The 13,721-nt window shown below is 43.4% G+C and overlaps 1 protein-coding gene and 1 long non-coding RNA gene across 3 annotated transcripts in view; one reads left to right on the forward strand and one right to left on the reverse strand.

Moving 5' to 3' along the window:
- The window catches only part of C10H8orf48 (chromosome 10 C8orf48 homolog), a 92,288-nt gene that overhangs the window by 17,078 nt on the left and 61,489 nt on the right, over positions 1-13,721 (forward strand). Inside the window, exon 8 of the mRNA XM_072043162.1 lies at positions 7,821-7,895. Coding sequence (XP_071899263.1) covers positions 7,821-7,879 — 59 coding nt within the window. The 3' untranslated portion in view covers positions 7,880-7,895. The remainder of the gene's footprint in view (positions 1-7,820; positions 7,896-13,721) is intronic.
- Positions 1,613-13,277, reverse strand: LOC119717842 (uncharacterized). 2 transcript variants are annotated; one of them, XR_005268178.2, is made up of 4 exons: positions 12,922-13,277; positions 11,063-11,138; positions 4,903-4,947; positions 1,613-3,838 (listed from the first exon to the last, which is right to left on the reverse strand). It is a non-coding gene; the product is annotated as an uncharacterized lncRNA (long non-coding RNA). The 2 variants fall into 2 exon arrangements; XR_011811869.1 differs by lacking the exon at positions 11,063-11,138.

Consider the following 13,721-nt stretch of genomic DNA (forward strand, 5'->3'; position numbering starts at 1 on the left):
TTGCTTCTTTTTCTAATCACAGGAGGTTCCCCCTCCTGTACCTTCCTCAGCAGTGGGTTTTCGGTTTGATCCAAAGAAACTCTGTAAAGCTGTAAAATATTTCTGATCAAGAAATATTTATTAATCTACTCCCTAGTTGGTGCTTGCTGGGACATAGAAGGAGTGAGGTGGATCAAGGGTGATTCGTGCGTTAAGCAGCTGAAGTACTGACAGAAATTAATCTGCCTATTGTAGGAAGTCCTTTTGGAGCTTTTGCCTCCTAGCTTTCATGCTACCCGTGTTGGCATTACTTAATCTGAATGATTTGTGATGTGGTACAGCGTGTGAACTTTGCACAGACGTGGAAGGGTTTTTCATGTATATGTTGATATTATATATGCTGATAACTGGTTTTCATTATACTATTCTTTATTACTGGCCCTTTGGATAAAGTTGTATTCCTCAAATTACTGTTAGAGCCACTTTCTTGTGTGCTTTGGCAATATAATTTCCACTTTTGCTTGCCCCAGGTTTCTCAGAGGAAAAACTGAGCCTGGCTTCCAGGCTCAGCCATTCCTTAGTCTTGTTCCCAACCATCTGTCGGGGCACAGGGCTGTGTACTTGTTTCTCCCCCAGAATCTCACTCAAAATAGGTTTCTAGAGAAACAGAGATTTCCAGTTACCTGTGAAATACGTAGTCACCGAATGCTTGAGCTTGGAAGGGCACCGTATCCACCCACTGCTTGAGCAGGGTTATGCAGAGCAGGTGGGCCCTGGTCCCACTGGCCCAGTAATCCTTCCATTAATCTTGAAACTTTTCTTTGAAGCTATACTAGAAACTGCAATGCTTCAGGCTCCCTTGGAGCCACTGCCTTTTCATAAATCCATCTCCTTGTCATAATTCTGTTGCGCAGTGAGAATTTTTTAAGCACAGCCAATTTGATCAGCTTCCAAGAAGAGGATCTGAACCCTTTTATTCGTACTGGGAGCTTGACAAAAACTGAACTGGTGGCCTTGAGGATGAGGTTTTGCTGCTGGAAGGGATCCTGTCTCTCTGTGAAGCTGTTAGCTGACACAGTACCCAGATTCTTCTTCACTAAAAATCTGAATTGTCGCTTTCATGTGACTATTCTAAATTATGTATGTGGGTATGGAGAAGAGTGCTTTCAGCTATGTATTTTTAAGACATTTGGAAATATACTTGTGTTCTTTAGATTGTGATTTTATTAATATTCAGTATGATTTTCAGTAAACTACTTTTTATTGTCTCTGTTCAATAAGAACTGACCTAGATGCTGGCTATAATAAATGCAAATTGCTACTGCATGCAACAGACTTGTGTTTTGAATGTCCCTGTTTAAAAAAAAAAAATAAGGGTGGGGGAAATACATCCATTAATCCTGTGAATACCAAGTTTGCATTGTTTTCATGCAGCTAGCTAACTGTTCCTTTTTGCTGTGCAACTGAGAGATCTTCATCTGCACCACCAGCAGTGTGATCTGTGGGGGAGGCTGGGACATGAGGGGGCCTTTCCCTGCTGTCGGTAAGGTAGGAGCTCCTCTCTCGTTCAAAGTGTCTATAGAATTGGGCAGGGCACCTTAAAAAAACATTATCCAGCATCTAGGCATGGATATTCATTGCTTATTTATACATTTATTTATTTTGTAGTAAAATAGTACCGTTTGTTCTCACATAGACTAGTGTGTATGATCCATAAATACGTTGTAAAATATATCTGTAGCATGTAACAGAACCCTTTAGAATATTCTGTGAAAACTCATATTTTTAGTTGATAGCACTCTAAGAACATTTACATCCTTCATCTTGACATTTTTAAATAAAACATTTTTTGCCTACAGAAGTAAGTTTACAGCATCATCACAGTATTATAGCTTGTTTAAAAATACATAGAGCATCAATGGTAATTGCAAGCAAGCTGTATACTTGAGCAGGGTTTTTGTAATTTTACATGTTTTGTACTTTTTAAAACGATTACATATATTAGTGTTACATCCATCACTTTGTTAGAAAATATTACTTATATATGCTACTCACAATAGAGCTGTCATTTCTCTGTGACATATTACAGGCTATGAAAATAGAAACACACCATTGTATGGTTGCTTTAAAAATAATTACAAGCCTAGTTAAAAAAGTGCGTTAGGCTTGCTCTTGGTAAGATAGGTTCCACTAACGCTGGATGTCTTTAATCCACTTGTGGTTGGAATGCCACTAGCACCTCTCAGCACTGAACGTTCAGTGAAAGAAAGCCTGACTGCCTGCCTGCTAGCAAATTTAGGGCTCGATCCTGCACGCTGTCTGCACGTACCCCTTGCTGAAGACCCGGAGAGCTCTTCAGCCACAGACCTTCAGCGCCAGGCTGCTACTCGCTGAACATCTGTGAATCTGATTTACTTAAGACTACAACTGGGTTTCAGAATCTGCAGCCAGATGATTGGATCAGTGCAAGGCAACACAACGTCAGTGATTTTTTAGCAGCTGTGTTGGCAGCATTAACCAAAATCTGACCCTTTGCCTTCCACGGGCCTTTGGGTTTTCAAAAGGATGGGAGTACTAGATTTTAATGTATGGTTTTAGTAATACAATAGAGGTTAAAAATACATGATTGTGTTGGTTTTGCTTTGCACAAATGAGACTAAATATATAAATATATATAATAAAGCTGTAGGAAATCTCCAAACTGCTAACAACTCTTAGAAATGAGATAAAACAAGGATATAGTTGCTTGGAAATTTCATAGTTGCCATTCTTTTTATTATTTTCAGGTAATGCAAGAATATTTTGTGTTGAATTTTTTTTTTTTTTATGAAACAAGTCCAGGCGTGCTTTGAAAAATGCTCTTTTCGTGGTCTTTCTGGTACTCCTCTTGTGCTCTCTGCAGTTTTTTACCTCTCAGTTTCCACTTGTGAAAACAGTAGGTCACTAGGGATGTCATTACCAAAGAGAAAATAATAACCAGCACTATTATCAGTGCAATAGTGGATGAGAGGGACCCCTCTAGCTGCTTAGTTTCAGTGTCTCTTGTTGTGTTTAGTTTAGCAAAGTTCTCATACTCTGTTGAGGCCAGAAGCGTGGGTACAGGAGCTTCTTTGAACTTCGGCCTCATTGGGATTCAGTGGTTGTTCTCACTCGGTTAGAATTCCTGAAGAAGCAAGAGCTATGATTCCCTTGTCACCTGTGGCATTCGGAAGGCAGTTTTCTCCTCGGGTTTTCCAGGCATCGATGAGGCTCACAAGTTTTGTTTGCCTTTGAAGCCAGGCAGCGTAAGAACGGCAGCACGTGTCGCAGAGCGCCCAGCACAGGTCATCTACAGCCAGAGCCGTGGAAGCCAGATGCTTGCGTGCACTGTTGGCTGCTTCGTTGAGAGGTGTTTGGGGGAGAGGCTGCTTAGTTGACTGCCAGTTTGCGATTCTTTGTTTTCTTGAGCAGATAATTGAAGAAAATCACATCAATTTTCCAGTAACATTGTGGTGGCAGGGCTTATCCTCAGGCTTAAAAGAAAAACAAGCTCTGCAACAAGCGTAGTTTGTCTTACGAATTCATTCAGTAAGAGGCTTTTTCTTCCCCCAAATATTCCCCAAAGAGTGTGAAATCAAAGGCAGATTTTTTTGCTGAGGGGCAGGCTTGGTTTTGCTAACATCACAGGCATTAACAAAATCAGCTACGAAACAGGAGCTCTCATGTTAATGATTGTTTTTAATTTTTCCCACTTCTTTGTTATTTGCCCTCAGACTTGGCTTGTCCAGAGAGGATTTTGGTTTGGGGTTTTTTGTCCTTGTTATACTGGAGTTTAGGAGATGTCCTTACTGATTGCAAAGCTGGAACCTGGAAAAATGACCTGGGTAAAAAATGGCATAGTGTTACTTAAGAGGTAAGCTCCCCTAAAGGCAGCGAGCTGTAATAATTCTGACAGCATTTCAAACACATTTAAGTCAGTTGGCTTTGATACACGCTGTGTGTGACGAATTCTGAAAAAATTACTCATATGAGCAGCTCGGGAGCTAAAAGAGCTGGGTTTGCATTATCTGCCCCACGTTGCAGGTCTCGTCTTAGCTTAAAACCCAGCGAGGAATACAGCTGGCCTGTTCTTACTGGTTTCTGCTTCCACTCAGGACAGTAGGATTTGGCCCCGGGTTATTTTAATTGGAGGAGCTGTAAACACTTTCAAAGCTATTTATTTCAAATAACAGATTGCTCTAAACCCCCTCCACCCTACTCCCAAATGCTTTGAGGCCAAAATTAGGTTTCAAAGATCTTGCAGCATAACTGTTTGTTCGGAGATGCTCTGTTTGATAGGATGCAATTGTAATTCATCCTCTTTATAGAAATCTGTGGTTCATCCCACTCAGGCTAAGGTCTCTTTTACTAATTAGCAGCATTTTCAGCAGCACATTCTTGTTTGTAATAAAGACTGTTTACTATAAATTAGCATTCTGTTGATGTTAAAAGATGTAAATGAGCAGTTCTTGCCAGTTTGGAACAATATGTTCACATAGTCAAAAATAAATGTTGGTTTTAAAGAAAGTTTAAAAGCCAGATTTTACTGTAGTTTTAAGACAAAAAAAAACCACAAAACGTGTTTGTAAAGCTGATGGAAAGTTTTTCATGTAAGAAAACAAGTGCAACAAACCATAACTTTAATGAATGTCTACATATTGTATTACTGGCAAGGGGTATATCAGGAGGTTATGGGCAATAGAATATTTTAGTACTACTTAGTTTGTTATGTATTGCAGCAGCTTTGTCAGGTAGCCTGAAGAAAGAAACTTCAAGAAATGAGTTGAAGGCACTGAGTAAATGCCCTTGTGGTTTATGGAGTAGCTAAGTGTCCACCACCCATGTGAAAGTCCAGGAGGGTGAAATGTCTCAGCACTAATGAAATTCAGATCTCGTCATACTTGCCTGAACCTGTATCTCATCTCATCTGTATCCACAGCTATCAGATTCCTACAGGGAAAATGTAAAATCGTTAGGCATCTGGTACTGGACAGCACTGTTCCAAAAACGCGAGTGGATGTTATTTCTAACTCAATTTCACTCTCAGCTCAGGTACATGTTTTTCAGATAGCAACAAAAATGCTTTTAAAATCTAAATCTGCCAAGTGTTGCTTGTTCTTAGCTGCATTTCGGAAGAAGGAGGCTGCTTTGATGGGCTTCAAAACAGATTGACTGAGGGTTCACTTTGGTTTGGCTGTAGTCTACAGCAGAGCCACAATCAGTATGTGTTACCACTTCTTTTTAGTATATTTTACTTTTAAACCTCTTGAGGGCAAAGAATGCTTCACCCAGTCCTGATATTACTGCATTCTTATCCGGTGAGGGCTGCGGTATCATCCAGAGCCTCAGACTCTGCAGTAATGGTGTGGTGTGCTATATTTGAAACAGAACAGCAGAAGGAAGAAAAGCTGAGCTTTCTAATCCACGCTGCGCTTCGTATCGCACGTGCAAGTACCACAAGGGCTTGAGGGGAAGGTGACAGAATTTGTGAATCAACAGCTGCTTGCACAAATATGTGCCAACAACAAAGATTTGGTTATTACTACCATGGGAACCCCATCTGAGGACCAAAGACTGCTAGGGAGAGCTGGGAGCCACCTAACCAAGTGGCGCCAAAGCATCTTTGCCATAAGACTGGCTAGCCTAGGGGGAGAACTTGAAACTAGGAACGAGATGGAAGTGAGATGGTGACCCCCAGGCAAGTGATAATGGGCCAGGTTGGTGAGCAAAGGGTGCAGGGTGATGTGGGCCAGAGACTGAAAAGGGGATCTTCTCAGGTGTCTGTGCACAGGGAACAAGTGCCAGGAAAGCTTTATGGGAGGAGCTCCCAGCTTTCCTGGGAAATGAGCATGACTGGGTGCTGACCCAGAGGGTCTATGTGTTCGTGCATACAGCATGGAGAAGAAATGTGAGGACTGAGGTCTTTGTGAAGTTACAAGGTGACGAGCTCAGTGCGTTTAGAGATGGCTTACATGACCAGGGTGCTGCCGTGGATGGATACGAGGCCCTCAGGAATGTTAAATGCTGGTAAGGTCTTCCTAAATGCTAGGAATCCTAAAGCTGGAGCCCCCGGAGCTGTGGCTGAGCATGTGTAAGGAGGCAGTGGAGAGCTTGTGGGTCAGGATTAGAAGGCGGATCACCAGGGGTGGCGTTGTGTCTGCTGTATCTGTTGTGGGTGCCTGCTACAGACTGCCTGACAGGGAAGAAGCTCTTGCAGAGGCCTTCCTTGTGCAGGTGGAAGATTAATTTTGTGTTCATGATAACTGCCTGACACAGGTGATGCAGGAGCCAGTGAGGCTCTGCTGGACCCCATACTTGCGGACAAGGAAGAACTGATTGGGGGTGGTAAGGCCGGGGGCAGCCTTTGCTGTGGTGGCGATGAGGTGACGGAGTTTCAGTATCCTGAGAGGAGGGAGCAAGGCAAATAGCACCATCACGGCCTAGGTCTTCAGGAGAGCAGACTTTGGCCTGTTCGGGGACCTGCTCAGAAGATTTTGGTGGAAGATGGTCTTTAAGAGAGATGTCCAGGAGAGCTGGCTGACTTGCCACCCAGCTGGAAAGCAGCTTTGCAGAAAAGGCCCTGGGGGGCCAGGTGGATGCTGAGTTGAACGAGAGCCAGCAGGGAGTTTTTGTAAAGGTCAGTGGCACCGTGGGCTGCATCGGGAGGAGAATCCTCAGCGGATTGGGGAGGTGGTTAGTCACTTACACACAGCTCTGGAGAGACCACGGTAGTGGTAAATGTAATGGCATAACTCAGATTGCAATGTCCTACTGAGATTTCGGTTTCTGAGACAGAAATGGACCTCTGGTACTGTGCTTCAATCCAGAGAAAACTTCCTATTATCCTTAATCGTTGTATTTACACACACGTACACAGAGTGCACGTTTCAGGTTTCCATCCACAGTGTCAACACGTTCTCGTGAGGAAACTTTCCATTAAAAAAAAACAAATGTTCTTCAATAGCTATGCCCTAATTTAATTCAAATAGATCGTAAATTATTCTTACATTATTGGGTTGTTTTTATGTGTGAGTCACAAGTCTTCAGTGTATTTTGTCTGAGCGTTAAGAACATGCAAACTAATATCTCAGGAATGTGCATATTTAATTCCCATTAACATTTAATAACATACTAGAATGATTCAGGTATTTAAAAAAAAAAAAGCTTTTTGTCCTGGAAGAAACTTATCATGAAAGTGTATTAAAATATCTGCACGCATGAATGCATGGTATGTGCCCGTACCTAGAGATGGACTTTGCTACCATTTTCATACCTTTCTGGTATAGCAAGCTAATATGTAAAGTGAAGTATAAAATATGGAAAGTGAAGTATGAAGTATGGAAGTGAAGTACCACTTGGCATAAGCTGTGAAGGCCAAAATCTGCTCCTTGTTTTGTAATGTCCTTGCGATGGCCGTTGTCTTTCTCCTTGTTTTCCGAGTTTGATCTCTGAAAGTTTCATGCAATTTACATGAGAGAAACGAAGGAAATTACAGGGACAAATTGATCTCAAAGATTAATTCCGGTTATTGGCTATCAAATGCTGAATTGCTGAAAAGAGAGATGAATGTGGATCAACAGCTTTGATTTCATTGAGCCTCCTACCATTTTACATGGGCAAAACTTGTCTCTGTGTTTGATAGTAACTTGGTAATGAATAATACTACTATTTGTGTTATATAAAAAAGAATACTGACAACTTATATTGAATCCTTAAAAACAAATAAAATCAAGATACTGGGTTGGAAAGCCAGGCTTATGTGGAGTTTTAGTTGCCAATGCTTTTTTCTGTTAGGATAACTGTTTTCTGATTCTTTGTTGCAGCTGAAGGAAGGACTGAGCTCTGTGAACGTCCAAAATCTTCAGCTTGGTTGGAAGGATGAGGGCCAGAAATTACAGGTGAGGTGCTGTGGTTTTGGTGTTCTAATAGGAAGCCGATTGTACATACCTAACCTTTAGGTTAACTCGGACTTCTTGTCTGTGACTTTCTGGTTTCTTTCATTGAGGGAGAAAGGTTGACAAGCACATCTAAACCAGTAGAGAGCAAGGAAATTTTATGATACTGTTCTCAAATGAATATAAAAACATCTTTTTAAAGATCCCTGGCATAAAACTATGAACTTGCTCCTTGTGAATTAATATTAAAAGTCTCTGATTCCAGTAGGAGAATCTTTGGTTGCTGTCTTGTGTGTATCTCTTTCAAGTACTCATGCATACACACACACTGCATTTTCAAATCAAATGCTGAATTCCTTCTAGCGTTTATATCATCTTTAATATGTATTGGCTTTCTAATGTAGTTTCAGGCTTTCTTTCTTTCTGCCTTCAGCTTGCTTGTAAATTTTTCTGCTGCCTTTCAAAGTGTGTTTTCTGTTTTTTATTGCATTACAGAAGAATGTGCCTCTTTTCTCCCGATTTGCATCTTTTTGATGTGAAAACATTTGTATGAAATGTATCATGTTCTAAACCTGATATGTAAATGATTCTTTTCTCTTCCTCCAGAGCTAGTGTAGCAAGACATCTACTAATACACTTGTGCACAAAAATGGAGATGAAAGTCAGAGTGGGAGTGAGAGCAAATGAAAGTGGGGACAAGGAGGGAGGGAGGAACAGGAGAAGGATAGAAGGGAGGAAGGACTTCAAGAAGCACACAAGTAGCAAGTCTGAAATATCTCACTGTTTCTTTACTGCATCTTCTAGAAACTCTTGTGTAAGAACCCAGGGCCAGATTTTATGGATGTTTTAAATATGTATGTAAGTCCACCGTAGCCGTTTTCAAAACGCCTATGTGTACTGGTACACATCTATCTCTGGGTGCTCAAAACACGTTTGGAAATCCTGAGCTTTCAAGTCTGCAAAGTGCTGCTCAGCTTTCAGCTGAGAGCCAGCTAGGCTTCGTACTTCCCAGTAGGTTCTGTGTCCTTGAGGGTATGGGCTTAAAGAATAAACCTTGGGTCGGTGAAGCACCGCAGCCCACTGTGGGTATGTTGTAATGTGTAACCAGACTCATAGGTGTTAAACACCATAGAGTTATTGGAGAGATCCTAAAATGAAAGGACCCAGCTTCTGGCTTTGTCTTTCTTCTTAATCTAAAACCAAAATCCAAAACTGATCTAGACTAAATTTTATACTTAATCATTCCTTGGAAACCTTATTTGCATAATACCCTTGCTATGATATAACAGGCAACTTAAATGCAGATTTAAGCAAGTCAATTAGTCTTTTAATTAAGGCTGTAAAACTCTGCCCTAGTCTCTCAAAATGCTTTACCCTATTTATATCCTGGTGAGCAAAAAAAAACCTCTGCTTTTAGTTGTTCAGCCTGTTCTGTCTGCATTATACTCTGGAAATACAATGTGAGTGTTCCTGACTGTCTGATGGCTTTGTTTTGAGGTTTCCTCCTCCCTGATTCAGGAGGAGGGAAAGGCTGCAAGTTTTGGAAGCGCTTGCAAAACCTCATTCCAGCATTGATCAGATCTGTAAGTCAACAGAAGATCTAATTAAGGAACGATATCCGTTGGGATCCTGATTGTCCTTAAAGCAGTGATAGGCTCGGATAACTTTGAGGGACAGACTGGGCATGACAAAAGAAGTGACTTTAGGCCAGATCCTGATACCCCCTTACCTCTGCACTGAGGGATGCTGAGCAAACAGCCTCCATGGATCCAGGTGGAAGTTGAAGGCTGTGAGCACTACTCAGGACGTTTGCTTTTCGGTTATTTCAGAATAACTGCTGTGGGCAGGTGTCTGTGCTTAATGTGGGCTGGGACCGAATTTATATTCATTATTTACATGCTATTTGCCTGGGCCTATATGAACCTATATGGAGCTACTTCTGGTGTGTTGTTTTTTTTCTTCTCAAGGTTTTAATTTTAATTAAGTCATTGCTGAAGTGTAGGGTAATTGCAGCAACAAACCTGTTGTGTTGTAGACTTAAACTCTCTGAAACTGATATTGATCCCACTGATTTTATTGGTGCCTTCTCGTGATAGTGCAAGATGCTCATTTGGTATAGCTATGATTTGATAAATACCAGCAGTTTTTCAGGTGTGATTGCAGCCTTCTTAAAACTGCACGTTTTGGTAAGCACTGGGTTTTGTGTGTGCAAAGTCCAAATCCTTCCAGATGCTGCTGATGCCTGTTACCAGGAAGAAACTGCAAGTAAATCTTGTTGTAGACTGAATGCTTGACAAATTCCCTCCTCGAATCAATGCTAGCAAAATGTACCTGTGATACATATTTTAGCTGCCGTGTCTATATAGTGGTGTAAAGAAAGTTTATCATCATGATCAATGAAATCCTAGCATACCGTTTTTAGGGTAGCTTTGAAACCGTGCATTAAATGCTCCCAATGGACATGCTGGCTGAGGCTTAGGAATGCTGTAAGAAAACACATTGGGAAGAGATGCAGGGTCTTACTTCTTTCAGGTGCGTATAGCTGGGGAAGGGGTTGGACTTCTGTTTTTTTCCCTCTTGAATTTGGGAAACAGTGCTTGCTGTATCATGGGGCTGTTCTCTAAACAGTTGAACAGATCTGTTCCTTTGTGAGGTTCACTTAGAAACAGTTTTTTAAAATGCAGTGAAGCCTATGTTGAATTTTTTTTTCAAAGCAGCACTCAATATACCTCTTTTCAGAGGATGGATTTTGCAGATAAGCCACCCTTTGTTTTTCCTAATACAGGAGGCAATCTTACAGCAGCAGCTGAAAAGTGTATCCTATAAAATAGGGATTCTTTTTTTCCATTTGAAATTTATTTCATGGTTAACTTTTTGCTAATTTAGTTCATGTTCATTTCTTTCGCACAACATTCTCCCCTGCTCTTCCCACACTCCTTTCAAAATCAGGGGCAATTACACCCTGTGATTGCAGAGGCAGGCTGTAAATTCTTCCATTAGTCTATATTTTAAATGTTACTCTGGGAAAACGCAAATCCCGAGGTACAAACAATTCCCTAGCCTCCACTGGTACTTAAATTCACTCAGTGTTTTTTCCTTTTTGTCTGTTTCCAGGGCCACTTTGTCATAATGCTCTGTATTACATTTTTGGGGTCACAACAAGTACTCACCAGTGCAGGTCCAAGTGGATTGTCTAATTGTTCTCTTGAGTTACAGGGTAAATGAAAACTTGAAAGCACTTTAGAGCTGAATTAAAATGAACAGAACAAAATCCTAAGAAGCTTCATAAAATAAGATTTTAAGACAATCAGTGGCTCTTTCATTACATTCTCATTTTCTTTGCAGGTGAAGGAAGGTTCTGATTCTGGGCTAATTGGCTCTAAAAGGGGGATGAACAAAAGACGTCTGCTTTTTTATCCCCCTCCCGCCTCCTTTTTTAATCTTTCTTCTTTTTTTCTCTTTTCCCTACTGCTAGTAAGGGATGTAATTATGGATGGGACGCTTAGCAGCCTTTGTCTTGGATCTGAAATCTGCCAAGATTGAAACTCCCACAGGGATAGCTTTTTTTTTTTTTTTTTAAAACATGTCAAGGAGCAGAAGATTGCCTGAACATTCAAGTGCTCGTCCAACTCAGTTAAAAAGGAAACTCTTCTCCTTCCAGCCAGCATGTCTGTTCTTGATGAATAGTCACAGTCTAGGACTACAATACCTTCAGTACGCAGGGAATTTCATCTTTAAAATTGTGCAAGAAAAATACGAAGTTAAAAGGTGGGAGGGAGCAGAGAGGGATGGACGGTGGAGTGATGAATGGCATTTTAGATGCAGCTACTTCGTACGGTTCTGGACTAAGATCCCATTTATTTCCCCCCAGCATGGACTGGGACAGCGTTTGTCAAATCTGGGAGTTGTAGGTAAGCAGTGAGCACCCCTCCTGCTCCCTGCCCTCTTCTCCCCTCTGACAGAATTAAAGCACGGGGGTAATTACCTCTGGGGGTAACGAGCTGGTGTGCAGTGAGCTGGTCCCTGCACTGAGGCTAGAGGAGCAGGGGGGAAGAAGGGAATGGAGACTTTTCTTCGGGCATCCAGCACTTACTAGTGAGGACTGACTTTCCTTTCAGCTTGAAATCACAACCCAGGCAGGGCAGAAGTTGTGTGAAATGCAGCTGAGAGGAGTTAATGCACCAGAGAGCAGTGGCTGGAAGGGGACGCGGGGCATGTGGGGGCGTGGAGGGGCACCCCAGGGTGAGCTGCACCCACCAGGTAGGAGCATGGAGGGGCCAGGGGGCTCCTGTTTGTGCACCAGGGGGCCGAGTGCCATGGGTGGCTGAGGGGGAGGCTTGGTGTGCGTGCAGGGGAGAGGGAGGCGATGAATGGGAAAGGCTGAGGGCTACCTGCAGCCCCCCGAGGGACGGGGAGGAAGATGCGCAGCAAGAGCAGCGCATGCATAGGGGAGCTGGGGTGCCCGAGCGAGCACCTTTGGTGGCCCTGTGGGGAGTGATGCTTGCTGCCTCCTGCTCGGACAGCTGCTGGGAGCAGGGGAGAGCTGCACGAGTGGCCCCTGGCCAGGCTGGGGCTCCTGGCTTGGGGGACAGCCGGATGGGTGGCGTGGTCCTGGGCACCGCGCCGGGCACCCAGCGGGTGCTGTGCTGTGCCCGGTGGGAGGCTGCAGGGGGCTGGAGCAGGATGAGCTGTGCCCTGCGAGGCACCTGCATGCCCAGCCAGGCAGAGGGCAGGTCTGCAGCAGGCGCCTTCAGATGCTGGGGCTTTATTTTTTATTTATTTTTTTGCTGCTGCGCTTTGCGCCCCGTGCTGGGAAAAGCAGCTTCATCGGGAAGGCGGCTCGTTAGGTGGATTCCCTCGGCAAGAGGCTCACGCCTTCAGCATAACAGGGAAGGAAAGGAGGCTTTTGACCGTGTCTATTAAAAATAAATTAAAAAAATTGCGACTGCTGCCCCTTCCCTCCCTCCTCCTCCTCCCGACGAGGCTCCGGTTCCGCACAAAGGATTCATCACAGCCATGCAGCACTCACCTTCTCCGGCCACATCGTCCTCGGCCCGCTGGGCTCCTCTCAAAAAAGGGGGAGCGAGCACAGGCTGGCAAGGCTGGGAGCCCCTGCTGAAGGCTGGCATGGAGGTAGCCCGCACCCCGGCTAAGTGGCCAGCCTCATCGCCCTCCGTCCTGAAGGCAGCCGGTGCCGAGCGGGCGCCTGGGTTGTGCTGCAGATGTGGGGAGGGTGGGACGGCTCCGCGCACCCGCTGCCTCAGCAGCACTCGCTGCTCCCAGCCAAATTTTTCAACTTTATTTAGGGGGAAGAAAGGATCACATGGGGAGGCTCACCGAGCTGGGAGGAGCGTGGCGGTGCAGAATCAGGTCACTCACATAAAAACCCGGGAGTTAGTCACAGGCACAGAGATTAATAGTGTTAGCATAATCCAGGCAGAAAAAGCAGGCTGAGACAAAGACGAGAGGTGCTTACGGGATTTAAACGCTTCTGTTTTGCTCCCTTCTCTGTTTCATTAAGCAGGGTAATCTCTTGCTCCTTTTATCAGGTGAGTTTTCCTAATTGAGTAGGAAATAGAGCAGAATATAAAAGAAGTCTTTTTGGCTTCCAAATGATTTTGAGCACGTTCCTCTTGGCTGTCAATCTGGCGTTTCCCTGCTTTTTTTTTTTCTTTTTTAATACCTCAAATGCTTGGTTTGTCTCTACCCTGCTGTGCTGTATCGATTTAGTCCCTGATAAATAGATGCTACGGACCCATTCCAAAACACCCTCGTGCCCACATAATACAGCCCAGCGTTGGATAATGATTTCTGACTCCAAGCTTTATT

Source organism: Anas platyrhynchos, chromosome 10 (assembly GCF_047663525.1).
Source record: "Anas platyrhynchos isolate ZD024472 breed Pekin duck chromosome 10, IASCAAS_PekinDuck_T2T, whole genome shotgun sequence".
Classification (NCBI taxonomy): domain Eukaryota; kingdom Metazoa; phylum Chordata; class Aves; order Anseriformes; family Anatidae; genus Anas; species Anas platyrhynchos.